Source organism: Neolamprologus multifasciatus, chromosome 16 (genome assembly GCF_963576455.1).
Source record: "Neolamprologus multifasciatus chromosome 16, fNeoMul1.2, whole genome shotgun sequence".
NCBI lineage: Eukaryota > Metazoa > Chordata > Actinopteri > Cichliformes > Cichlidae > Neolamprologus > Neolamprologus multifasciatus.
Window position 1 is genome coordinate 11,462,550 of NC_140454.1, and position 27,995 is coordinate 11,490,544.

General features: G+C 38.8%; 3 protein-coding genes across 4 annotated transcripts in view; 2 read left to right on the top strand and 1 right to left on the bottom strand.

The window, feature by feature from the left end:
- Positions 1–27,995, top strand: part of LOC146500345 (CD209 antigen-like protein A) — a 231,089-nt gene that overhangs the window by 106,400 nt on the left and 96,694 nt on the right. The window lies entirely within an intron of this gene.
- On the top strand, positions 12,377–23,158 carry LOC146500348 (uncharacterized). Its single transcript, XM_085135791.1, has 6 exons — positions 12,377–13,081; positions 13,185–13,286; positions 13,616–13,825; positions 16,112–16,254; positions 20,589–20,692; positions 21,643–23,158. Exons 1-6 carry the CDS (start codon positions 13,003–13,005, stop codon positions 21,791–21,793), a joined length of 789 nt encoding a protein of 262 aa, XP_084991917.1. The 5' UTR covers positions 12,377–13,002; the 3' UTR covers positions 21,794–23,158.
- LOC146500349 (hydrocephalus-inducing protein homolog) overlaps positions 22,715–27,995 on the bottom strand; it is a 51,712-nt gene continuing 46,431 nt past the window's right edge. Inside the window, exons 84-93 of the mRNA XM_085135790.1 lie at positions 27,822–27,992; positions 27,488–27,597; positions 27,134–27,356; positions 26,124–26,333; positions 25,839–26,002; positions 24,743–24,893; positions 24,432–24,662; positions 24,081–24,305; positions 23,583–23,864; positions 22,715–23,157 (exon numbers count right to left, since the gene is read on the bottom strand). Of these exons, the coding sequence (XP_084991916.1) occupies positions 22,948–23,157; positions 23,583–23,864; positions 24,081–24,305; positions 24,432–24,662; positions 24,743–24,893; positions 25,839–26,002; positions 26,124–26,333; positions 27,134–27,356; positions 27,488–27,597; positions 27,822–27,992 (1,977 nt within the window). The 3' untranslated portion in view covers positions 22,715–22,947. The remainder of the gene's footprint in view (positions 23,158–23,582; positions 23,865–24,080; positions 24,306–24,431; positions 24,663–24,742; positions 24,894–25,838; positions 26,003–26,123; positions 26,334–27,133; positions 27,357–27,487; positions 27,598–27,821; positions 27,993–27,995) is intronic.

Consider the following 27,995-nt stretch of genomic DNA (forward strand, 5'->3'; position numbering starts at 1 on the left):
GCAATTGAGATAGACATAGTTCTTAAAGTTGTTCTAGCACTTTGTATTTTTAAATTCCATTTCCCTCTTAAGTTATACCCACCTTCTCTTTCTATGAACAATTTACAGATTTCTTTTGGAAGCAATTTATTTCTTACTTTATACATTATTTGCGCTGTTTTAAGCTTCACCAAGTCTTGGAATTTAATAGCTTGCATTTTGACAAAGAGTGCATTTGTATGGTCCCTGTACCCCACATTATTTATTAATCTAATGGCCCTTTTCTGTATTACAGTTATTGTTTGTGTGTTACTTTTGTATGTGTTTCCCCAGACCTCTACACAGTAGCTCATATATGGCAGTAGTAAAGCACAGTATAAAATGTGCAGTGCTTTCTGATCCAGCATATGCTTTGCTTTCCCCAGGACGGCAATGCCCCGTGCCAGTTTCCCCCGAACATAAGTAATATGTGGCTTCCAACAGAGCTTGTGGTCAATGATCACCCCAAGAAATTTTATTTCATTTACTCTTTCTAAATATACATTGTCAACACATATTTCTACTTTGATGTTTCTCTTTTGGTTTCCAAACAACATAAATTTGGTTTTATCTAGATTCAATGATAATTTATTTATATCAAACCACTTCTTTAATATCGTTAATTCCTGTGTGATCATCTCCAAAACCTGTGGCAATTCCACACCTGAACACAGTATATTTGTGTCATCTGCAAATATTACAAGCTTTAAAGTCTCCGATACTCTACAGATATCATTTAAGTACATAATAAACATTTTTGGACCCAGTACTGAACCTTGAGGTACTCCACAAGCTATATCCATCAAATTAGATTTATATTCATTTATTTGTACATATTGTTGCCTATTCCCTACATAGCTTTTTAACCATTCCAAAACCACTCCCCTAATCCCGTACTTTTCCAGTTTTTTTAATAGAATTTCATGATTAACAGTATCAAATGCCTTCTTTAGATCTAAGAAAACGCCGAGCGCATACCTCTTATTATCCATACATTCCGTTATCTTTTCCATTAAATCTATTAATGCCAAAGCTGTTGATCTGTTGCTTCTGAACCCATACTTTTCGACACTGACTCTAGAGAGGAGGCGATGGCAAGGCCTCCAGTGATTCACTCTATGGGTGATTTCCCATTTGAGCAGTCTCTTGATGAAACTCTATGCTCCGTCTTTGACCAAGTCATGAAAATTTATGGTGCGCCCTGACACAGCACTGAACAACCAGCTTTTTGTATAGATTAAAGATAGGCTTTACTGAATGAGTGGTGACACTCTCACAAAAGAGGAACACACCCAGTTGTTGGTGACTAAAAGTCGCCGGGAATTAATTTTACAGACGGCTTGTTATAACCCCATGGTAGAGCAAATGGAATATGACAGAACTCTGGAGCAAATAATGGACAGATTTTATTGGCTGAGCATCTAGGCAGATGTGCGCCAATGAGTGTCAGCTGGTTAACCAGCCGGCATTCCGGCAATAGCACGAGTAATCTACTGAAGCGCCTGACACGAGTGCATAGTCACTTCTGAGTGATTCTTGTTCATTATCCATGGTTGATTTTACTTCAGCAGCACAGAAAAGTGAGCTTAAAAAATGATTGCAGGCTACATTGTGGAAGAGATGCTACCGCTGCGTACTGTAGAGTCTCCGTCTTTAAAAAAAAAATTATTTATTATTTAAAGAGTTTAATTTCTATTGTTTGCCCACTCAAGGTTTTTTAGGGATTTTAAGAAGTATTTAGTTAAATTACTTATTGAGTAATTAAGTTACTTTTCTGACGCAGTAATTAGATAAGTATTTTAAATACAATATTGACTAAGTAATTAGTAATTAGTAATTAATTAAAAAGATCTCACCTTGGGTCAACACACCTGAATCACATGATTAGTTCGTTACCAGGCCTCTGGAGAACTTCAAGACATGTTGAGAAGGTAATTTATCCATTTAAATCAGCTGTGTTGGTTCGAGAACACATCTAAAACCTGCAGGGACACCGGCCCTCATGGACTGAGATTGCCCACCCCTGCTCTAGACTAACTTTTTGCACTGCTGCACCTAAAAAAGTTACACCTACAAAAGTTAGGTTAATGCGGCAGATAAATAACCAACTAACAGTGCATATTATGTTAGCGCGATCTGTCTTATTACAAAACCTGCCATTACTGTGCATTTAGGTGACCATGATGAGAGAGACAGACAGAGTCTGGCTGGCAGTTCTCGCTGCAGTCTACCGGTAGCGCCTCCTTTCAGGCCAGGATAGACGAATGTCACAGAGCAGTGACTAAGTTTGTGGTCAAAGCCTTGCACCCATTTGGCACAGCAGATGCCCCGAGTTTCGGTAAGTAAATGTGTTTAATTGTGGGCAGGGACAATACTGGATATTCTTGTGTAATTGCTACTGAATAATTTATGTTATACTTTGTTATTGCTAGAGAAGAATATTTATTTTATTATTTTACATTACAATTTTCTTTCCTGGGGACCCTGTGACACCCCATTGAAGAGTCATAGGCTGTGGATCTCTTAAGATCTCACTGTTAGGTTTGTAAGGCCATGTTACTCCTAAATTTCTATCTTGTTCAAAGAGAAGATATAAAACAAAGTTCTAAGCTAATCGAACTTAGGGTTCTCCTTTTTTTTAAAGAATCGATAAAGAATCGAATCGTTAAACAGAATCAAAAATGGAATCGGAATCGTGAAAATCTTATCAATACCCATCCCTATTGACCACTTTACAAGGATGGGTTCCCACTTTCTACCACCTAAGAACAACATGCAGCCTGCCATTGAAACAATTGCTCACAAGGCCATTCTGCAGTAGCCAAAGTATGTAATGGATTGCTTCTCCACACCCATGGCATGTGTCTCTTAGATGCATGTACAAGTTCACAGCCTGATATGGGTCTGTTGCTGTAGTTAGATAGGACTCAGTTATAAGGCTATTGCACAGTTCATATACATCTGGATCACATAGTTTGGTCAGTCAAAAACACACTTGTTTTTACACAGTTCAACATGTTCTTCAGTGAAGCAAAGGAAGTCTCTTGTCCATAGCACCATGTTAATGTTTTTATAATTTAGTCCAAGCTCAAAATAAAAATCTATGAATCTCTCACATGGGTGTGTGGCCTCCATCGCTGTGGTTGTTTCTAAGTTTTCAATTCTGACCTGGAGGTGCATGAACTTAAAACTTTTGCGGGATCTCGCAAAGTACATCTTCATATTTTTTTCTCCAATGTCCCTTGCAGGGCTCTGTATCTTTGTGGAAATAAAGAATTGTCTCCTTCAAAACTGAACAGAAAAAAGTTTGACTTCTGTTCTGGACTCGTGTGTTCTGGACATGTGCAACAATGCCCGTTGCACAAGTCTTGTGAACCATTTTACAGTGGTAAGACCACAGCAGTAATACTTCCTTATTCTTCTAAATTTTTAGTTTTACATTGCAGAACTATTACATTGCAGAACATTTTGCACACGGTAGTCAGTGCTGGCTTTATTGTGTAAGAAAGTCAACTGCGAGTGGAGAAAGACACACAAAGGCTGCAAATTGTCAGACCTAGGAATAAATTCATTTAAAATCCTTCTTAAATTATTCTTTTAAATTCTTTTAAATTAATTTTCTGAGTTTGCTAATTCAGTTTGTGACACTGTCACTGGTGCTCTAGTGAGGAACTTCTTATTTTGCCCTTTTAGTTTTGGTCTGCAGTAATTTATTGATTTTCATAATCTAAAAGCCATGACCTGCTTGGTGTTATTTGTTGTTCTGGTGTTATTCCTCAGGACTGTGTATCAGCTGACCTTTACAAATATGCTTAATGGAGACGATTTGTCCATTTCTGATGGTGAATGAACTGGTACTTGTATTGAAACTTTCTACTCAATTTAAGCATTCACAGTGCTTTCTAGTACTAATCTCTACAAATAAATTAATCACACACATATTCCTACATTGTTTTACTTACACTTCAGCAAAATTGTATTTTTTTTACACAACCATGAAAAGCAGTTTGATTTTGTACAACTATCACATATATGTACGGCTTAATTAAGAACATATCAAGTTTCAGTGGTTGCATAGCTGCACAAACCAACTTCCTCTGAATTTAAAAGGAGAATAAACTGAAACCAGTGAGACTTTCACACTTCACTCATCCTGTGCTGCAGAGCTGAGCTCTCCAAAATAATCCGAACCCATGTATGCAATGGAGGCAATATATGCCAATGATGTTGTTTTTTCTTGTTTGTTTGTTTGTTTGTTTTGTTTTTGCTTTGTTTGCCTTCTCTCACCCCAACCGGTCGCAGCAGATGGCCGCCCCTCCCTGAGCCTGGTTCTGCCGGAGGTTTCTTCCTGTTAAAAGGGAGTTTTTCCTTCCCACTGTCGCCAAAGTGCTTGCTCATAGGGGGTCATATGATTGTTGGGCTTTTCTCTGTATCTATGAAGCGCCTTGAGGCGACATTTGTTGTGATTTGGCGCTATATAAATGAAATTGAATTGAATTGAATTTTATTATTTGCTTCGAGCCCTGTGTACAGGAGCTGCATGCTAAAAGATCTTTTGTTAAAAGGGTTGGCGTAATAAGCAAATGCTTCAGCCAATACCTTTTGATTAGCCTTGTCTCATGCTTTCTTGCTTTGTGGTAAATCTTTGTTCTGTCTTCACTGAGATATTTGAATGCTAATCAATAAAAACATATCACTTCACTTCATGAATGCGTTAAACCTGACAACCCAACACCTTCAACAAATTACACAGGTAAAAGGGAAGTGATAGAGCAAGGAGGTTATAACATCTCTTATTACTACTGAACATTTGTTTGGGTAACTTGTTTTTTGTTTTCTTTTCTTTTCTTTTCAGGTCAGAGGAGCTCTAGGAGAAGTTTCTATTTGGGTGTTATTCTCTCCCTGAGCCTGCTCACTGTTTTATTGCTGGTTGGACTTATCACACTTAGTTTCTTCTGTGAGTTGGATTTTTCATGGACAGTTGTTCTACTGATCATCAGTCACCATGTGAATGATTAAGAGCTATTTTTTAATGTAATTTAATGTATGTAATTTTTAATAAAATTTGGAATGCAATGTGGAATTTTCAATTGTTCCATTTCAAGATCCTCTTGAAATTATCTTGAAGACAACAAGCTCACAGCAACAATAACTTGTACAAGCATAAAACTGGTTTACATAATTAATATGTTTCACAAATTACAGTCAGAATTTAAAAATTTTTTTTTTTTTTTTTTTAAGTCTTAAATTAAACAAACAACATATGAAACCATGGGTGATTTCCCATTTGAGCAGTCTCTTGATGAAACTCTATGCTCCGTCTTTGACCAAGTCATGAAAATTTATGGTGCGCCCTGACACAGCACTGAACGACCAGCTTTTTGTATAGATTAAAGATAGGCTTTACTGAATGAGTGGTGACACTCTCACAAAAGAGGAACACACCCAGTTGTTGGTGACTAAAAGTCGCCGGGAATTAATTTTACAGACGGCTTGTTATAACCCCATGGTAGAGCAAATGGAATATGACAAAACTCTGGAGCAAATAATGGACAGATTTTATTGGCTGAGCATCTAGGCAGATGTGCGCCAATGGTGCGCATCCTGCCCAGAGTGTCAGCTGGTTAACCAGCCGGCATTCCAAAAGCACCATTACTGACAATGGAGGTCCCGTTTGAGTGTATTGGTATGAGCCTCATCAGGACATTTCACCAGAGTGCATGTGAATGTCACTTTGTATGAGTTCTGGTGAATTATGCAACACGATATTGTCACGGCTGGGGCGGCAGTCGTGTGGAGGTGAGGAAGGAGGATCCAAAAGCAGACAGTGGCGGAGGTGCAAGTGGGTTTTATTTACAGTGCACAAATAACCAAGGTGTGGGCAGAACTGAACATAAACCTAAACTGGAAAAGCTAATACAAAAGGAGGACATGGAGCGAGGGGCAGAGAGACGCGGAGCAGATACACAAATGAACACAGACGACGCGACGAGAAACACAGGCAGACACCAACTATAAATACACACACCAGGTAATCAGGAAATGGCACACAGGAGGGCAACACAGCTGGGAGGAATCAGGGCTGACGGGACAGGGGAAATGTAAACTGAACATACTCACATCAGACAGAGACCTTCACAATAAAACAGGAAACTCAGACACGAGGAACCAAACAAGACACAGAACTAAACAGACAGCTTCACAAACAGGCGGGGTGACACGATAGACAGAGACACAGATGCAGACTCAAAGGCAGACCGAATATAACACATAGAACTCAAACAGTAATAATCAACAACATCATAATAAACTAGAAAATGATAATAAACTGAAAGCGCTGGGTCACCGACCCAGGACCATGACAGATATACTGAAATTGTTCAGAGACCTTCTCCCTGGGGTGTGGTCCAGACAGTGTTGGGTGTAATGCGTTATTAAGTAACGCGTTACTGTAATTAAATTACTTTTCCACTGAAAAAGTAGAGTAACTAATTACTGTTCATTTTTAGGTATTTTAATTACAGTTACTTACAATGTACTTGCGTTACATTGTATATTAATTAAACTCGCTGAATATCATTATTTCATTTCAATAATTTATCTTCTAACTCCGCCGCTTTAACATCGCTGTAGTGCAGGTGCACGTCATTTCACGCCAGTTTGCTGCATAGTCTTATTCTAAAGCAGAAGATGTCGGACTCGGCTGAAGCGTGTGGCTGTTTTTTGAAATGGACATATTCCTGTCTCTTCACTTTTCTGAAACAAGCAGACAAGAATATTACAGTAATATGTAAGCTATGTCCTGGGAAGAAAAAACTATCGGCTGCTGTTAATAGCACGAGTAATCTACTGAAGCGCCTGACACGAGTGCATAGTCACTTCTGAGTGATTCTTGTTCATTATCCATGGATAACACCGCAGCAACTCCAGCTAAGCAGGCAAAACTTGATTTTACTTCAGCAGCACAGAAAAGTGAGCTTAAAAAATGATTGCAGGCTACATTGTGGAAGAGATGCTACCGCTGCGTACTGTAGAGTCTCCGTCTTTAAAAAAAAATTATTTATTATTTAAAGAGTTTAATTTCTATTGTTTGCCCACTCAAGGTTTTTTAGGGATTTTAAGAAGTATTTAGTTAAATTACTTATTGAGTAATTAAGTTACTTTTCTGATGCAGTAATTAGATAAGTATTTTAAATACAATATTGACTAAGTAATTAGTAATTAGTAATTAATTACTTTTTTAAAGTAACTTACCCAACACTGGGTCCAGATCCCTCGTACTGATGCCCCCTCACACAGCGCTCCCCACTCCCCTAGGGAAGCATCTGTGGACACCACCTTGCGAACACCCTCCCAATCCAAGACCCCTGATGCAGCAGCCCGGGCTGCTGCCAGGGATGGAGAGCTTGCATGCGAGATGTGATTAGCGCCAGTCTCCCCAGAGGTGACATGACGCACACAGGAGGTAAGAGAGTCCAGCATTGAAACCAGGGCTCTAGACCAGGGGTGGGCAATCTCAGTCCACGAGGGCCCGTGTCCCTGCAGGTTTTAGATCTCACCTTGGGTCAACACATCTGAATCACATGATTAGTTCGTTACCAGGCCTCTGGAGAACTTCAGGACATGTTGAGAAGGTAATTTATCTATTTAAATCAGCTGTGTTGGTTCGAGAACACATCTAAAACCTGCAGGGACACCGGCCCTCATGGACTGAGATTGCCCACCCCTGCTCTAGACTAACTATTTGCACTGCTGCACCTAAAAAAGTTACACCTACAAAAATTAGGTTAATGCGGCAGATAAATAACCAACTAACAGTGCATATTATGTTAGCGCGATCTGTCTTATTACAAAACCTGCCATTACTGTGCATTTAGGTGACCATGATGAGAGAGACAGACAGAGTCTGGCTGGCAGTTCTTGCTGCAGTCTACCGGTAGCGTCTCCTTTCAGGCCAGGGTAGACGAATGTCACCGAGCAGTGACTAAGTTTGTGGTCAAAGCCTTGCACCCATTGCACGCACAGCAGATGCCCCGAGTTTCGGTAAATAAATGTGTTTAATTGTGGGCAGGGACAATACTGGATATTCTTGTGTAATTGCTACTGAATAATTTATGTTATACTTTGTTATTGCTAGAGAAGAATATTTATTTTATTATTTTACATTACAATTTTCTTTCCTGGGGACCCTGTGACACCCCATTGAAGAGTCATAGGCTGTGGATCTCTTAAGATCTCACTGTTAGGTTTGTAAGGCCATGTAACTCCTAAATTTCTATCTTGTTCAAAGAGAAGATATAAAACGTTCTAAGCTAATCGAACTTAGGGTTCTCCTTTTTTTTTAAAGAATCGATAAAGAATCGAATCGTTAAACAGAATCAAAAATGGAATCGGAATCGTGAAAATCTTATCAATACCCATCCCTATTGACCACTTTACAAGGATGGGTTCCCACTTTCTACCACCTAAGAACAACATGCAGCCTGCCATTGAAACAATTGCTCACAAGGCCATTCTGCAGTAGCCAAAGTATGTAATGGATTGCTTCTCCACACCCATGGCATGTGTCTCTTAGATGCATGTACAAGTTCACAGCCTGATATGGGTCTGTTGCTGTAGTTAGATAGGACTCAGTTATAAGGCTATTGCACAGTTCATATACATCTGGATCACATAGTTTGGTCAGTCGAAAACACACTTGTTTTTACACAGTTCAACATGTTCTTCAGTGAAGCAAAGGAAGTCTCTTGTCCATAGCACCATGTTAATGTTTTTATAATTTAGTCCAAGCTCAAAATAAAAATCTATGAATCTCTCACATGGGTGTGTGGCCTCCATCGCTGTGGTTGTTTCTAAGTTTTCAATTCTGACCTGGAGGTGCATGAACTTAAAACTTTTGCGGGATCTCGCAAAGTACATCTTCATATTTTTTTCTCCAATGTCCCTTGCAGGGCTCTGTATCTTTGTGGAAATAAAGAATTGTCTCCTTCAAAACTGAACAGAAAAAAGTTTGACTTCTGTTCTGGACTCGTGTGTTCTGGACATGTGCAACAATGCCCGTTGCACAAGTCTTGTGAACCATTTTACAGTGGTAAGACCACAGCAGTAATACTTCCTTATTCTTCTAAATTTTTAGTTTTACATTGCAGAACTATTACATTGCAGAACATTTTGCACACGGTAGTCAGTGCTGGCTTTATTGTGTAAGAAAGTCAACTGCGAGTGGAGAAAGACACACAAAGGCTGCAAATTGTCAGACCTAGGAATAAATTCATTTAAAATCCTTCTTAAATTATTCTTTTAAATTCTTTTAAATTAATTTTCGCTGTAGTGCAGGTGCACGTCATTTCACGCCAGTTTGCTGCATAGTCTTATTCTAAAGCAGAAGATGTCGGACTCGGCTGAAGCATGTGGCTGTTTTTTGAAATGGACATATTCCCGTCTCTTCACTTTTCTGAAACAAGCAGACAAGAATATTACAGTAATATGTAAGCTATGTCCTGGGAAGAAAAAACTATCGGCTGCTGTTAATAGCACGAGTAATCTACTGAAGCGCCTGACACGAGTGCATAGTCACTTCTGAGTGATTCTTGTTCATTATCCATGGATAACACCGCAGAAACTCCAGCTAAGCAGGCAAAACTTGATTTTACTTCAGCAGCACAGAAAAGTGAGCTTAAAAAATGATTGCAGGCTACATTGTGGAAGAGATGCTACCGCTGCGTACTGTAGAGTCTCCGTCTTTAAAAAAAAAATTATTTATTATTTAAAGAGTTTAATTTCTATTGTTTGCCCACTCAAGGTTTTTTAGGGATTTTAAGAAGTATTTAGTTAAATTACTTATTGAGTAATTAAGTTACTTTTCTGACGCAGTAATTAGATAAGTATTTTAAATACAATATTGACTAAGTAATTAGTAATTAGTAATTAATTACTTTTTTAAAGTAACTTACCCAACACTGGGTCCAGATCCCTCTTACTGATGCCCCCTCACACAGCGCTCCCCACTCCACAGACTAACTTTTTGCACTGCTGCACCTAAAAAAGTTACACCTACAAAAGTTAGGTTAATGCGGCAGATAAATAACCAACTAACAGTGCATATTATGTTAGCGCAATCTGTCTTATTACAAAACCTGCCATTACTGTGCATTTAGGTGACCATGATGAGAGAGACAGACAGAGTCTGGCTGGCAGTTCTCGCTGCAGTCTACCGGTAGCGTCTCCTTTCAGGCCAGGATAGACGAATGTCACCGAGCAGTGACTAAGTTTGTGGTCAAAGCCTTGCACCCATTTGGCACAGCAGATGCCCCGAGTTTCGGTAAGTAAATGTGTTTAATTGTGGGCAGGGACAATACTGGATATTCTTGTGTAATTGCTACTGAATAATTTATGTTATACTTTGTTATTGCTACAGAAGAATAATTATTTTATTATTTTACATTACAATTTTCTTTCCTGGGGACCCTGTGACACCCCATTGAAGAGCCGTAGGCTGTGGATCTCTTAAGATCTCACTGTTGGGTTTGTAAGGCCATGTTACTCCTAAATTTCTATCTTGTTCAAAGAGAAGATATAAAACAAAGTTCTAAGCTAATCAAACTTAGGGTTCTCCTTTTTTTAAAAGAATCGATAAAGAATCGAATCGTTAAACAGAATCAAAAATGGAATCGGAATCGTGAAAATCTTATCAATACCCATCCCTATTGACCACTTTACAAGGATGGGTTCCCACTTTCTACCACCTAAGAACAACATGCAGCCTGCCATTGAAACAATTGCTCACAAGGCCATTCTGCAGTAGCCAAAGTATGTAATGGATTGCTTCTCCACACCCATGGCATGTGTCTCTTAGATGCATGTACAAGTTCACAGCCTGATATGGGTCTGTTGCTGTAGTTAGATAGGACTCAGTTATAAGGCTATTGCACAGTTCATATACATCTGGATCACATAGTTTGGTCAGTCGAAAACACACTTGTTTTTACACAGTTCAACATGTTCTTCAGTGAAGCAAAGGAAGTCTCTTGTCCATAGCACCATGTTAATGTTTTTATAATTTAGTCCAAGCTCAAAATAAAAATCTATGAATCTCTCACATGGGTAAATGGTAATGGTAAATGGACTGGTTCTTATATAGCGCTTTTCTACTCTTTCTGAGCACTCAAAGCGCTGTACACAACTTGTACATTCACCCATTCACACCAGCACATTTTTCTAAGTGCTATCTACGTAACATTCACACACACATTCATACTCCGATGGATGCATCGGAGAGCAATTTGGGGTTAGTATCTTGCCCAAGGATATTTGGCATGCAGACTGGGGAAGCCAGGGATCGAACCACCAACCTTCCGATCAGTAGATGACCTGCTCTACCACCTGAGCTACAGCCACCCATGGGTGTGTGGCCTCCATCGCTGTGGTTGTTTCTAAGTTTTCAATTCTGACCTGGAGGTGCATGAACTTAAAACTTTTGCGGGATCTCGCAAAGTACATCTTCATATTTTTTTCTCCAATGTCCCTTGCAGGGCTCTGTATCTTTGTGGAAACAAAGAATTGTCTCCTTCAAAACTGAACAGAAAAAAGTTTGACTTCTGTTCTGGACTCGTGTGTTCTGGACATGTGCAACAATGCCCGTTGCACAAGTCTTGTGAACCATTTTACAGTGGTAAGACCACAGCAGTAATACTTCCTTATTCTTCTAAATTTTTAGTTTTACATTGCAGAACTATTACATTGCAGAACATTTTGCACACGGTAGTCAGTGCTGGCTTTATTGTGTAAGAAAGTCAACTGCGAGTTCAATTTCAATTCAATTCAATTCAATTTTATTTATATAGCGCCAAATCACAACAAAAGTCGCCTCAAGGCGCTTCATAGATACAGAGAAAAGCCTAACAATCATATGACCCCCTATGAGCAAGCACTTTGGCGACAGTGGGAAGGAAAAACTCCCTTTTAACAGGAAGAAACCTCCGGCAGAACCAGGCTCAGGGAGGGGCGGCCATCTGCTGCGACCGGTTGGGGTGAGAGAAGGAAGACAGGATAAAAGACATGCTGTGGAAGAGAGACAGAGGTTAATAACAGATATGATTCAATACAGAGAGGTCTATTAACACATAGTGAGTGAGAAAGGTGACTGGAAAGGAAAAACTCAATGCATCATGGGAATCCCCTGGCAGCCTACGTCTATTGCAGCATAACTAAGGGAGGATTCAGGGTCACCTGGTCCAGCCCTAACTATATGTTTTAGCAAAAAGGAAAGTTTTAAGCCTAATCTTAAAAGGCGAGTGGAGAAAGACACAACAGTTTTTGGCTGCAAATTGTCAGACCTAGGAATAAATTCATTTAAAATCCTTCTTAAATTATTCTTTTAAATTCTTTTAAATTAATTTTCTGAGTTTGCTAATTCAGTTTGTGACACTGTCACTGGTGCTCTAGTGAGGAACTTCTTATTTTGCCCTTTTAGTTTTGGTCTGCAGTAATTTATTGATTTTCATAATCTAAAAGCCATGACCTGCTTGGTGTTATTTGTTGTTCTGGTGTTATTCCTCAGGACTGTGTATCAGCTGACCTTTACAAATATGCTTAATGGAGACGATTTGTCCATTTCTGATGGTGAATGAACTGGTACTTGTATTGAAACTTTCTACTCAATTTAAGCATTCACAGTGCTTTCTAGTACTAATCTCTACAAATAAATTAATCACACACATATTCCTACATTGTTTTACTTACACTTCAGCAAAATTGTATTTTTTTTACACAACCATGAAAAGCAGTTTGATTTTGTACAACTATCACATATATGTACGGCTTAATTAAGAACATATCAAGTTTCAGTGGTTGCATAGCTGCACAAACCACTGAAATATGTGACTTCCTCTGAATTTAAAAGGAGAATAAACTGAAACCAGTGAGACTTTCACACTTCACTCATCCTGTGCTGCAGAGCTGAGCTCTCCAAAATAATCCGAACCCATGTATGCAATGGAGGCAATATATGCCAATGATGAATGCATTAAACCTGACAACCCAACACCTTCAACAAATTACACAGGTAAAAGGGAAGTGATAGAGCAAGGAGGTTATAACATCTCTTATTACTACTGAACATTTGTTTGGGTAACTTGTTTTTTTTTTTTCTTTTCTTTTCTTTTCAGGTCAGAGGAGCTCTAGGAGAAGTTTCTATTTGGGTGTTATTCTCTCCCTGAGCCTGCTCACTGTTTTATTGCTGGTTGGACTTATCACACTTAGTTTCTTCTGTGAGTTGGATTTTTCATGGACAGTTGTTCTACTGATCATCAGTCACCATGTGAATGATTAAGAGCTATTTTTTAATGTAATTTAATGTATGTAATTTTTAATAAAATTTGGAATGCAATGTGGAATTTTTGATTGTTCCATTTCAAGATCCTCTTGAAATTATCTTGAAGACAACAAGATCACAGCAACAATAACTTGTACAAGCATAAAACTGGTTTACATAATTAATATGTTTCACAAATTACAGTCAGAATTTTAAAATATTTTTTATTTAGATCTTTTGTGCCTCAATCAATGAAAGCATCAATGTTATTTCCTTTTATTTCAGACTACAATTCAGCTGAACATGTGTCGGCACAGGCTGAGAAGAGAGACCTTCTGAATAAAAACATCTCTGCTGTCAGTAACCAACTTTCTTCCATGACTGAGGAGCGAGATCTTCTGAATAAAAACTTCTCTGCAGTCAGTAACCAACTTTCTTCCATGACTGAGGAGCGAGATCTGCTGACTAAAAAGACTGAAGAGCTTAAAAAGCAGAGTGAGTCCTTGTGTGAGCTATTGTGTCTATAAAAGGTTTTTCTCGGAAATGTAGTGATTCATTTTCCAAACAAATGATGTAATCATTTTTTTCTGACTTAACACATTTTTAAAATCAAATTTCAGTCATTAGGAAAATATGATATGAACCATTATCCGTATCACTGCTTGTCACTATACAGCTGCAGTGCAGCAGTGTACCTTATGCTTGTCACAAATTTACATTTACAAATCTGAATGGTACTAAAATAATTTAAGGGCTATATTTCATCGACACATATGTGAAATGTATTTAATGGTGTTTAGTAACTTTTTTCAACTGTTATTTTACTTGTTTCATCGAGTGGTCATGTTTGATTCAGTTGTGATGCATCTTTTCACCGAGACATCACTTTCTGATCTACAGGTTTGTTTAGAGATTCACAAATCACTGAGTCTCTAAACACAACCTTCTATCAGTTTCACCCAGTTATTAGAAGTTAGGAGCAGTTATTGTAGCTGCATTTTGCATATTGCGTAAAACTAGTAGTACTACTGGTAGATTGCAGTTTTGTGGTTACTTTAATTTTTTTACTTTTACTCTGGGAAAGACAGCAAAAATAGTGAGATGTTAACCTGCAGAAGACTGATAATAACAGACCTTCTTCACAGCCATTCAACAAAACAAAACTTTAAAAGATTTAATTTAATGATATGAATTATAATTATAATTATAATTATAATTATCTTTTTTTTTTTTCAAGATATTGGTCTGATATGGAAAACTGTTTTCTTCTGCACACATCAAATTCAATATTTCACCTTTTAATTCTCAGAGAGGCATTTAAAGCACTTTTGGATTGGCCTCACTTTTCAGAGACGTCCCTTCTTTATATACAGTTTCTGGTTGTGCCAAAGTTCTAATTTGGATTTGGAATGATTGCTATTGATTGATATTGATATTGACACAGTATAACATTTAACTTTTCAAAATGTGTTTTTTTGTGAAACTGTATTTACTGTATTGAGTCAAGGGTTGTTGTTGTTGTTGTTGTTGTTTTGTTTTGCTTGCTGTAATACACTGATCACCCAACATGAGAAATATAATGTAGTGATAATAAATATAAAGATATATAATAGATATAGGTAATATATAATCAATATAGAAGAAAAGGAAAAAGTATTTTTATATATATATTATTACAACTGAATTAATATCTAATTTATTTATATTTGATATTAATCTAAATATGCAAGATAATGCTTGGAAAAACTTGAAATAAATATTTTCTAGTACACCCCATGTCCCCCCCCCCTCCCCCCCCCCCCCACCTTTGATTCACCCTTAGGTTAGTAGGATGATTTAAGCAATGTACCTAACCATCCTATCAGGCTAAGCTAGCAGTTCATCTGCATATTTTAACTTTATTACCTTTATTAGTCGGATGTAGCTTTATTGCAGATTTTTGCTGTGTAAACCGAATAAGTCAGATGAGAACAGCTGCAAATAATTTTTTTTCATGGTGGGGGGAGGCTAACATCAAACCATGTATTTAGCTAACTCTGACGTGAATAGAAGATGCTTTTGTAACATCATTTTCAGATTTAAAGTCAAATAATATAAAAAAAACTCCGTTCAACTTTTTTTTTCTTTTGTAGGCTAGTAAAAAAATGCACAAGGCAAATATCAGAACACTGATATGCTCCTCTAAAGGCTTACAACAAAACATTTACTAGAAAACTAAAGCACACAGACACAGGCACAAAAACACTTACACAAAAACAGCTCATCCAGGAGATAAAATACTTTTTGCTTGTTTGTTTTTTGCCTCCTAATAATGTTTAAAACCTTGGAATGATTAGTTTAGGCTGTATTATTTCATTGGGCACTACTGCACTTGACATCATATATTTATTTTTGCATCTAAGAATTTTTTAATATGGCCTGTAAATACATGAAAGAGTTGCAACAGCAAATTCTAAAATATAAACTGATGATGAGTTCATTTTAAAAGACCTGTGATTTTTTTCTTTTGAACATTTATTATTGCCCATTAATAAGAAAAAAGTACTTTTTATCTGATTACTGAATGGAATAACTGATTATTAAAATATTGGTTGCAGCCCTAAAATAGATTAAGTACAAAAACTGTCACCATAGTAAATATACACAGGCAAACAAATATAAAAGTTAGGAGGTGAATAAACTATAGATAAATCTAATTAAACAGATGAGCATTGTTGTAAGGTTCATTAAATATTTTTCATTAACCTTACTGAAATATTACTTGTTTTTAATTTCTTCTAGTTATACAATGTCCTGCAGGATGGAGTAGTTTCAGCTGTAGCTGCTATCTCCTCTCTGAAAGCTTTGGTTCCTGGGATGCAGCCAGAAGGGACTGCAGAGACAGAGGAGCAGATCTGGTGGTTATTGAGTGCGCTAAAGAACAGGTACAGTTCATATGTATGTGTTTTAATACATGAATATTCATATTCGTACCCCTCATTCATTACTTTTGAGTGTGATGAAACCTGCATTTTTGGAATTTGTGAGATGTCTAGTTTTAGTGGTGTGGTGGTTGTTGAAATGGTTTTGTGAGCTTCCAGCTAAGATTCTGGCATTCTGCCGCTCAGAAACTGAGCAATGGCTCTGTGCTACATCCATCTCTGCCATTCAAAGACACTTTGTATATAGATTATTTTCAATCAATACTAAATTGTAAATGTTGTTTTCAAGGAAGCAATTTTTTATTCAGTGTCCTCATAAATCCCTTATTTTTATGCATTTGCTACTACTAGATTAAACACACATGAGGTTTAAGGCGTGGACAAGTTTGAAACCTTTTGTCCTTAAAAATGGAAAATTGCTGAAAATAAAAACGGCTATCACTTTAGTCTTTTATTTTAGCTCCTAATTTAATCAATTCTGCTCTCAGCTTTGCGGTCTCCTGTATGCTGCACATCTCGTTTATGCTCCTTTCTTCACTTTTACTTGACAAGCTTCTATTTAGGCTTTCAGCAGGGCTGAAGATTCAGCTCCCAAATACTGACGGACCTATAATAATTGACATATGAAATTATTTTGCAGCCAGTTATAATTGATTATATAGTAACTTTAATTGTTAACTACAATTGAGCTGTTTTGGCAAATACATCTTCAGATGAGAACTAGAGGGTGGGTCAAAGCAGGAGAAAAACTATAAAAACTGACATTTTACAGCAAACAAACATACTATACATATTTTTATGTCCCAGCAATTATTAAACCCTGAAACAGCTGTTACTCCATCTCACTCTGGATACTGTGGAAGAAGTCTAGTGTGTGTAGTATAATGGTATAGCTTACCACAGACATGAGCGAAAAAAGATAAATATGGAGCCATACAGGCTCGGACGTGACCGGATTAACAAGGCCTGCGTCAGGTGTTGAGGTACCAGAACACCCTGATGAGAAGTGGGCTGCTCCCTGAACTTAGATGGATGATATCCATCCTGTACCCATCACTGTGATTTAACCATCGCAGTGATTATCACAGACCCTGAACATGGTCTAGTAATCATCACAGTGAAGAGTTAGACAGCACCAGACTTCACCATGGCCACACCTACTGGCTGAAGGGGCTGAGTATTCACTGAGTCGATGAGAGACACTCTGAATGGATGACTGAAGGCCGGAGAGTCCTGATCCCCAAATACCCCAAGAAGGGACTGGTCCTAGCCTTGGTACCAAATGGAAGCTTTTGTCAAGCATCAGTGGGTAAGCTATGGTTCATTACATGAGCGGGGCAAAGAAAGGAGGCTACTGGTAGACCGAGCAGTTGTCTGAGACAGCAAGACTAGGCTCAGCAACCTGTGCGCTGCCTGGATTGATGCCCCACACCTGGGTTCCTGGAATGCCTAGAACTATACAAGATCAACAGGACCCAACTGAGTTCCCTTCATCAGGAACTCAGTTGCTGTGTCCCAATTCAGGGTCTGCACGCTTGAAGTACGCGCACTATGTGTACTACATACGGTGCGTACTATAAGTACGAGAAGTGAGGAAGTGAGAGGCTTGTGAAATGGGACGGTCTAGCCTTCGTCGCGCTGTTCAGGTTGCCTAGCAACCATGATACTAACCACGAGAAACGCGAGATTGTGTGACATAAATGAAGGAGAAGAAATGTTTTGTTGGTCATTCATTTTTGTCATGACATCACTTTGATTAGCTGAGTATCTGAGGCTGAGGCCACGGGACTGTAAAACATGATTGTTGGGCTTTATTTCTGTACTGAAGTCATTACAAGAGTAGTGAGTAAATAACAATTAGCTCTTGTTGTTCATGAGACTAAAGTCATCTCACTGTGGTAATGTAAATATAATATGGCCAATATTATAGTATTGTCAGATTATTATGAGATATAGAGAGAGATATAGATATATATCATCACTAATGTCACATAACTTTGCCGATATGTGGCCAACAGCAATGTTTTAATGTTCTTTGTTATTAAACATTCGCATATAAATAAGTGACGTCATATTCAGTACTTACTTTTGACAGTTCACTCTTCGGCAGCTCCCTTCTGCCGTATTTTGCGGCAAAATTATCCACACCCACCTCTGTGCTATGAATTGTGGGATATATGGGACCACGAAGCGTGCACCGGACCACGCTTGATATTTGGGGAAATCGACGGCGCATTTGGAGTACGCATTTGAAGTACACTTTGAATTGGGACAGCCGTCGTCGCGTGGCGGTGACGTAATCGCACTTAAAATGCGTACTTCAAGCGTGCAGACCCTGAATTGGGACAAAGCAAATGTGTACTTGGGGTACTCAAGGGCAAATGGGAACCATAAGGAGACCACTAGGAAAGCTGCAACCATCAAGTACCAGGCAAGTCCTGAGGAGTCAGCTGAAAGGTAAGAATAAGATCTGGGCTGTCAACACCTACGCCTGTGATCAGGTACCTTGCAGGGATAATAAGCTGGCCAAAGGAGGAGATGAATCGCTCACTAGAGCCGGCCAAAACGGCGAACTCCCAGCACATTGTTGTCAAACCCCCTGCGGTCTTTCGCTACTCAGGTTAAACATGATATATAAGTCACTTAGTTAACTTCAAAATGTTATTGTTTGGCTTTTTTCAGTGTTTTGTTTGTGAGTAAATCGGTTTGGCTGAGATTAAAGTTTTCACACAGCTGAATAAACGTCAAACAGATAACTGATTAAACAGAAGTGTGAGATGGTAGCAGTGGCGGTCCTAGCCTGTTTGGCGCCCTGGGCGAACAGTCCCTCTGGCGCCCCCCCTCCCACACACACACACAAAACATATTAAGGATTGTACGTTAACATAATGCTGTTGTACACGCACACACATATATGAAGAGAGATAGAGTATGCATAGTATGCAAATGGCTACCAAACAGCCATCATAATTCGTCATACAATGAGAACAGGACAAATCAACAACTGACAATGACTAATTTATATTAAAATCTGTAACATAATGTATTGTTTGGAGTTTAGTCTGTTACTGTTACTATTTTTACCATTTCTTCTTGGAGCAACTGTAACCCACATAATTTCCTTAGGGATTAATAAAGTATTCTGATTCTGATTGTTTCAGGATGACCTGCCATTATCCAATGACACATCTGCTTACCTGTATCTTTTGCTCGTTTCTCCTCTTCTTTTCTCTTTTTTCTAAACTGAAGACATGATGGCTTTGAACTTTTCTTGTCCATCTTCCATTGGTTTTAATTTTGCACTCCAGTATGAACACCCATCACCCAACTCGAGGATCACCACGACATAACCTAACAGACCTACACCTTAGTTCAGATTCACTTTGTCTAGGGTTTATTTCTGGGATTTCACGCAACCCAGGATTCAAATCATGAATACATAATGGGCTTGGATTTACAACATTATAAATGAAATGTGCTCTATTTGGAAGCAGCCCCCCCCCTTTCGACGGGTTGTGTGTGAGACTTTAAATCATCAAACTGTAAATTAATTATACATTTTCAATTGTTATTGATCCCTTTACCCCAAGTACTAAAGTGTATATTTATTTTCTTACTCCTCTTATATTTATTGTTTGTTTACTTGCACTGCTGTAACTGGAGCCTCGTTCTCTCGTCTCTCTATATACTGGACTGTATGTAGCGGAGATGACAAAGTTTACTTTGACTTCAGCAGCAAGCAGGCGCACCGAGCGCTCTCGCGCTCACTTTTCGTGTATAGAATTTAGAAAAAACAACGGTGCAAATTCTAAGTCTGTATCATGATGTCTGGTGTTTTCGTGTTTGTTTTGTTTTTATTTTGTTTTATTTTGCAAGTTGGTTATTAGACGCTGCTCCAGCCACCAGAGAATCCCCCGCCGCCCCGCCCTCTCCTCCCTGTGCCGCAAGCAGCAGGCGCACCTCGCAAATGGAGGGCACCCTTACTCCCAGCAAATGGGCGATAGAAAACCGATCGGTGCCTATGCCATTCCCAGTATGCGCTGGCTGACGTCGGGGCAGCATGAGTACGAGCTTTTTTTTTTTTTTTTTTTTTTTTTTTTGCCGATGCCCGTGATGCCGCCCCCACCGTGATGCCGCCCCGGGCAACCGCCCGTGTCGCCCGTATCTAAAACCGCTACTGGATGGTAGAGATTTTACTCCAGTGTTATATTTTAGGGAGCAAAGAGCAGACGGCTGAGTTTATTAAACTCCACCAAGACAATCTGCAAATTTCATTAAAATGTATGTATAAACTAAATTCCCAAATGGGAATTCATGTTTTTGTTCTTTCTGAACAGGAGTACCTTACCAGGCTCACCAAAAGACCGACTTGGATTGGTTTACATGATAAAGAAGAAGAGGGAAAATGGAAATGGGTAGACGGAACTCCTCTTATTCTGAAGTAAGCTGTTCACAAATAAACTTGTTGGGTCTGTCTAGCACAGGCCCACCGCTGGAACGAGACAATTTAAAAACACAGCAAAAGCATTGAACACTAAGTAGGCAAAGTTCTTTGTGTGTGTCTTCCCTAAACCTACTGGTCTGCAAAGTCCAGCAGTTTATCTAAACAAAAGGCACTTAGCCTAAAACAGATATAGCTACGTTTATCCTACCATAAAACAAGGTATGACCGCTTCCCATGCTCCCAGGATGTAGGTGTGCATTCCAGAACACTCTGGAATGCACACCAAGCCTTTGCAGCCTGCTAAAGATCACACATCCTATCACTACACAATTAATTATACACCTCTAAGCATAAATGACAATCAACAATACAAAACTCACTAATAGACTTAGATGTCAATCGCTGAAAATCATAAAAATTGACTTATTTTGATAGCCTTATGGTGGTAATACATGATATTAACTAAGCATTTTAGAATGAAGAATGTACTTTTAGCTGCTTCCTTATTTCCCATGGGGTTACCACAGGAGGTGAAAACACAGTTTTGATTTAGCACAGATTTTAACCTGGGTAATTGTCTCCTGGAATTAAACTGGGGATGTTATTTGTGTAAGTCAAATGTGTTAACCACACAAATAACAGGAAAAAAAAAACACATATAGGAGACACCAGCCAACACTACCATCATCTCCTGACAGGGAAAAACAAACAAACAAAAAACACAGAGTAGCTTATTTTTTTCACCAAGTTTTGTTTTGCATTTTGTTGCAATTTATTCTTAACAGCTACAGAGTTTGTAGATCCATAAATTCAGTGGATTAATCAAGCCAGGAAACTGATTTTTATCATCTGTAATCTTTGATGTTATAAATCTTTTCATCCTTTTATAAATGTTTCACATCTAATTATTTTCTCAAAGATAATAATTGTACTCACTGATCTGTCAGGTACTGGGCAGATGGCCAACCTGATAATGGTGATGGAGACCCACGGTGGGGTGAAGAGGACTGTGCTCAAATCGGGACATTTGCCAACACTTTGTGGAATGATATTTCATGCAGGAATTCTCTGCCGTGGGTCTGTGAAAAAATACCATAATACCCACTCCTGATCCCTTATCATTTATTATTTTATCTTTGTTTTATTCCTCTCTGAATACCTATTTAGCTAAAGCATTGCAGTGCTGAGTTGTAGCTATAGCTATATACTGTTCACTTTTATAAATAGATTTACTTCCTGTTGTTTAAAAAAAACAAAACAAAAAAAAAAACATAATTTAGCACATGAACTGAGGTCCAACTGCTGACTGCCTTTTCTGATATATCAGTTAATTTTACATTTTAAGAGAACCAGTGGACAAAGCAGAACTACAACAGATTCTCTGGCTCACCGCATATTAGTCATGTTTATGGATAATCAGAAGTTGTCACAATATGTTAAAACTTTTTGCTACAACTGTACCATGTGACTTGCTGCAATGCAGGGATATTGCATTTTTGTTTTGTGTGGGTTTTTTTTTTTTTTTTTTTCTGGCTTGTTGTTGCAAGCAGTAAAGCTGGGCTGATTGTTCATGATTAAGCACAAGTCTGTAAATTACATCTTATGTGCACTTTGGTTTGATTAATTAAGTTTGTTCTTTCCACCATGAAAAGAGGAAGAGTGGGCCACCGGAACAGTCTGACAAAGGTTGTATCAAAGTGTTTTTCCTTAAGAAGTAAAAAGAGTGAATTTTGCATATACACTGCAGCTCCTCACCACATGTGATGTGATAGCTCTAACTTTGGGTAATAAGAAAGTTACTGCTGTATAGCTAGTTTCCCCATAATGTGCCATGAGTCTAACAGCAAACAGGCCAGTTTGGATGAGTTCACTTAGGTGAAAAGTTAACATATGGGTCATTATGATACAAAAAGGAAGTCAAGTGATCTAACTGGACCTATCAATGGACCACATACTGTTCAAATGAACTCATGATTCCCCCCATGTGGTAATGTAAGTGCAGTAACAGGCATCTCCAAGTTTTCTTTGCAGAATTGATTCAGTCAATTGTTAAATATTTATTGACAGGTTTGTCAGCTAATTACTTGAATCACACAATACACAAGGAGATATTCTGGATTTTGGCAATAAAATCTTAAAGCTTCAGATAAGTCACTTGTCAGCATATGCAACTGGACCATTGTACAATCTGGCAATCAATGTCTTTTTCATTGTACTCATGTTGGCATCTGTCTTTCTATATTTGCATGTTTCTATAATGACTCGGGGCGGTGGCCCTTCAGGTAATAGACCCATGAGTAAGGCTTCCTGTGGCCCTCAGAGCTCTGACTGGAGATGGTCAAGGTGCCAAACCACGGTCCGGGAGAGCCATCTGGAGGAGCCTCAAAGGACACCTGGATGTTCTGAATCTCTTTGGATTTGATGCTTCCCCCTCCTTTGACTGTAAAATGGTGGTTGTCAATCTATAGGCATAAACAGGGTTCAGGTTACATAAAATCGAAATAAGCTGCACTATTAAGTGAAGCACATAAACTGAAGCATTTATCAATGCTAAAAAAAAATGCTAAAGTGAAAGTTGTATCAGAGAGAAGCAGGAGTCAAATCTGTTTAAACATAGGGTTGCACAACAGAGTTGCACAATTCTGGCATCTGTTCCAGGCTAAATTTAATGTTTCATGGTGTCGCAGTGAACCCAGTGTAAATACTCCTCAGTAAAACATCCCTGTTTTTAATAACATTGACTTTTTTTGATGTGTTTGAATTAGTATGTTGGAAATGTTAATGTTAAGTCTTAATGTTATGTCAATAAGACATTTTTAGCTTTACGCCACTGCTTGGTCTGGTTTTCTCACTGTGCCCATTTTCACAAATTCTACTTGGTCTTTACCAGAAAAGAGAAAGCTGTGGTTTGCAGGAACACATTCTTGAAGGGGATGATGATGTTCCCACCGGCTTTAATGCTGAACGGGCCCTGAGACTGGGGGGGCAAGCATAACCCATGTAAGGGAAATATGTATTCTCCACCAACTCCTGAAGACAGGCTGAGCTGGCCTTTCACTTCTCCCAGCTGAGAAGGCTCAAAACAGACGTCCACGCTGGCCTCTGATCCCACGTGGAAACCCGGAGTTACACTCACACTCTTGTCCACGATAAAGTCTGGGCAATCAGTCTGGAGGAGAGAGACAACACGAGAAAATTTCTGTTTAAAACTGACAGAAAGATACAGACACTGAGTTGTGTGTTGACAAATTATAAAGAATACATAAAAAGGTGTCTTAAGAAATGATGAAGGCTGACACTGAATGCATATAAAGTCATCCTAGCATGAATGTATACAAAGACAGAAGAGGGCTATTTCTTCTTCTTTGTTTTGTTTTGTTTTTACCTTACAGAAGTACGTGGTTTTGAAGCGGGCATAGTTGATAAACTTTACAGTGATGGTGTGGCTATGGCCCAGCAAAGCGTTAAAGTGCACAGTTTTCTCTGGTGCCGGAGGCAGAGCTCTGAGAAGCAGATCATAGTGGAAGTGGCCCAGCTCACTGCTGAACAAAGTTAGCCGTGCTGTAGACTCGCCTGCTTGCAGAGGCTTGTACTCGAAAGGCAAAACACCCTAAAAGGAAAGGCAGACATTCACAGACAGTGCCAATAAGAGTTTGTTTATGGAAACACAGTTAGGGGTTTTGTTTGTTTGTTTGTTTGTTTTCCAAGTATGATGGAAGACGTATTCAGTATTCACCTTGGACTGGCCTGGCACCATGTGCTGAGGTGGGACAATGATATCACGGCTTTTACACTCAGTGGTGAGGCAGGAAGCTGTGGTCAGGGGGTTCTCTACTTGAACGGTGGCTGAGGCCGCCCGGCGAACTGATGTCACTAACTCTATGGTGGACAGGACTCCTGGAGACGTGGCTTTGAATGTAACTAGGTAGAACAAGTACTCACCTGTCTCATGGTGACGGAATGTCACCTGAAGAAAAAGATCAAAGGATGTCATGATGGATAACAAATGTCAGTTCAGATCTGGAAATGTGTAATGTTTGATCAAACCTTGGTGTTAAACTGTCCCTCTGTATATGTAAAGAAAGACATTTCATAGTCCCTGTTAGCATGGGCGGGGACATCGATGAACTTGATGCCCCTGAGGGACACTGTAGCATCTGGTTTATCAGGCTTCACTATCTCTAGCTGCACAAGGAACCTGAGAACACAGATGAGAACATTCATGACATGACTGAGATCATTCCCTCCACTTTTTATTAAAGTGCTAGAATATTTAAATTTTCTATTTCCACTTCACCCAGCTACAGTTTTTTTATCTCTGGGTCAGTTTAGGCAGCATACACATATTTTAAAAAAAATAGCTGGTAAAGACAGTGGTATATTTTGCTGCTAAATATTTAATAACAGATTCATAACATTGGCAACATTCCATTTAAAGTAGGAGAAAAAAAAACATATATTATTTTTTTACACTTGAATGTGTCAGTTACTGCTGCAGAGATTTAGGAGACGTTTCTGCACTCGTGTCACTTTATTTGGAAATCCAGACAAAGATGTGATAAAAACTTATACCAAGCCACCTGGGACCTCCAAACTAAAGGAGACACACAATATCTGCAGCAACAAAACTTAAATTTCAATTTTTGACATTAGGTTCTTTTCAACATTCTGTGGCTTCTGTGGCAGGAATTTCAACAAATATGGCTGAGGAAAAAAGAGAATGCAAGGATGATGCTGCTGAATTTGGACCTTATCCTGACAGTAATCATGCCTCGAGAAGTTTTAATAGCAGCCCATTTCTTATTTTGATGTTTTGTATTTGTTTTTTAGTTTGAAGCGGTTGTTTGTGTTTGTTCTGATCAATGCAATTACATTATTAACCTGCAAAAACACATTTTTCCTTAATAAAGTTTTATTACACATAAATAAACAATATTTGGTGGTGCCATTAACAAACTTCTCCTGTTAGTAAATTAGCTGAATATCATCTCTTGACCTTGTGCTAACCTTGCTGATTCAGCATGTCATATTAAAATGAACTGACTGTGCCTGTGCCTAGAAAACAGTGCAACTTCCCCATAAATATAACCACACCTTTCAGTGTTTTTACCCTGATTAGTAAATGTGGTCTTAAGTGTTTTACCGCTGTTGCCTAGAGAGCCAGTTGTGCACAGGGAGCAGCACGGTGTGGCTAGTTTTTGCCGGCAGCTCGTGCACAATAGTGTCCTCTGCTTTAGGAGGATCAGCAGTTCCCTGCAAGGAGTACAGCATGCCTGTCCCATCAGGAAAAGCAAAAAAGACTGATCCCTGAGGCAAAAGGAAGGAGAAATGTACAATTTTCAGGGATTAAATCCATTTAATCAATCAATCGTATCTACATACATTTCATATTTAACTCAGTGCCACTAAAATGGCACTGCTCCTCTACCTGATGTTTTTTTCCAGAAGTAGTCATGGTCATAGGTCGGTAGGTGATTGTGAATGCCGTGTTCTGGTGGGGCTCGAAGTTCACAGAGAGTGCAGCACTCCAGTGCTCACCCTCAATGACAGGTGCGATGCTGCAACACTGGTTTGTGGGGTTGAGCACAGACAGGGTCTGAGTGTGAGAGCCACGAACTGGGCAAACAAAATTCACCACCTGCACACAGAGAGATGGCAGCAACAGTTCAGTGACAGATGGCTCAAAGGCGCTGACATTACAAAGAACAGATGATGTGTGAAGTTTAAACTTCTGATGTCAAAACATAATCTTCCCACATCTAAGCTACATCTGCTGATATGATAATTTAATTCCTGTGTTATGGTAAAAAATTAGATTACCTTCAACTCAATCTCTAGATAGACTTCTTGTAGCCATTAGTGTTACAGAGCTAATTGAAGCCAAGTAATATTTTTTAAAAACTCTTATATATGTTTCACATTGCCTGATGTTGACCACTAACCATTCCTACAATCTGAAACACTCACAGTCATCTTTACTATTGTGCCATCATCTGGTTTCAATTAGTTCATTTACATATTAGTATTTTATTCTTAATAGATATGATGTAGCCAATGCTGAATTTATTGACTGGTTACTGGAAACACTGTCCCATGTGAGTGAGCAGATTTGTATTAGAAACCTGAAACTATGCCATGCCATGTGGTTATTTAAAATAATTAAATGGAAACAGAATTGCATCGTTAGTTCACTGAATACATACAGCACTGCTGCTCTGCATGTGAATACACATGTAAGTCAGTGGTTTTTAAAAGTACATACATACATGCATCATGTAAATATGACACATTCTCATCCTCACTGGTCGTCAAAAGCATTCCGTTAACCTGAAATAGCTCTTAATAAGTAACTATCCAATGATCAATCAGATGTTTTTTTTTGTTTGTTTACTATATTACTCAACACTGTATTTGTCTGAAAAGGTGCTTCAGTCAAACCTCTCTGCTGGTGGAGGTGGCGATGCAGGAGCCAGTGACAGTAAAGGTGATGGGTGAGGAGGAACCCTCCACAAAGCAGGACAGATTCTCATATCTTGTGTCGCTACGCAGCTCCACAGGGGCAAACGTCACTTGAAAGGAAACTTCCATCCCTGGGTTGATAAATCCTTTTAATGGCACAATGGACAACTCTGCAGGAAAATCCTCTGTTTTCCAGTTAAACCTGTAAGAAGGTGGATTGAAAAGTAAAAAGCAAATAGGAGGATATAATCCTGTGCATGTGACAGCTGATTGCAATAACACAATACTGTGTGTCTGTGTGGAGATTTGTTTGCTGGTAGCGTCTAACCTTACCTGGCACTACTGTCGCCAGTATTCGTCATGACAATCTTCTTCTTGACCTGGCAGTGCTGGACCACAGCTCCAAAGGAAAGCCAGTCCTGGTCCAGCTGAACTTCAACACCCTGGTAGTTTTTTGTGAATTTTGTTAACGGTAATCGTTGTTATAAGATCATAGCATTCAGTTTAATTCATATTAGTAATACAGTCTATATTCACAACTTTTTTAAAGGAAGTCTGAAGGAAAGGTTTATTAAAAAAAATTATGTTACAATTTACTCCTAGAAGCTGATGCTGATCAAGACACATAAAGAAACAGATTATCTGTTTCACAGTGAAATTTATGTACCTGGCAAGAGCCTTGGATGGTCAGCAGGGGTTGGATCAAGCCTAAACACTTTGCCTGTAGTTTAGCAATGAAGGGACGAATGCGCTGATGAGGTGAGAAATGGATCTGAACATTACATGACCCGCCACTAGACTTCAGCTTCAGCTCACCTTCTGGACTGAAACACAGATCCTG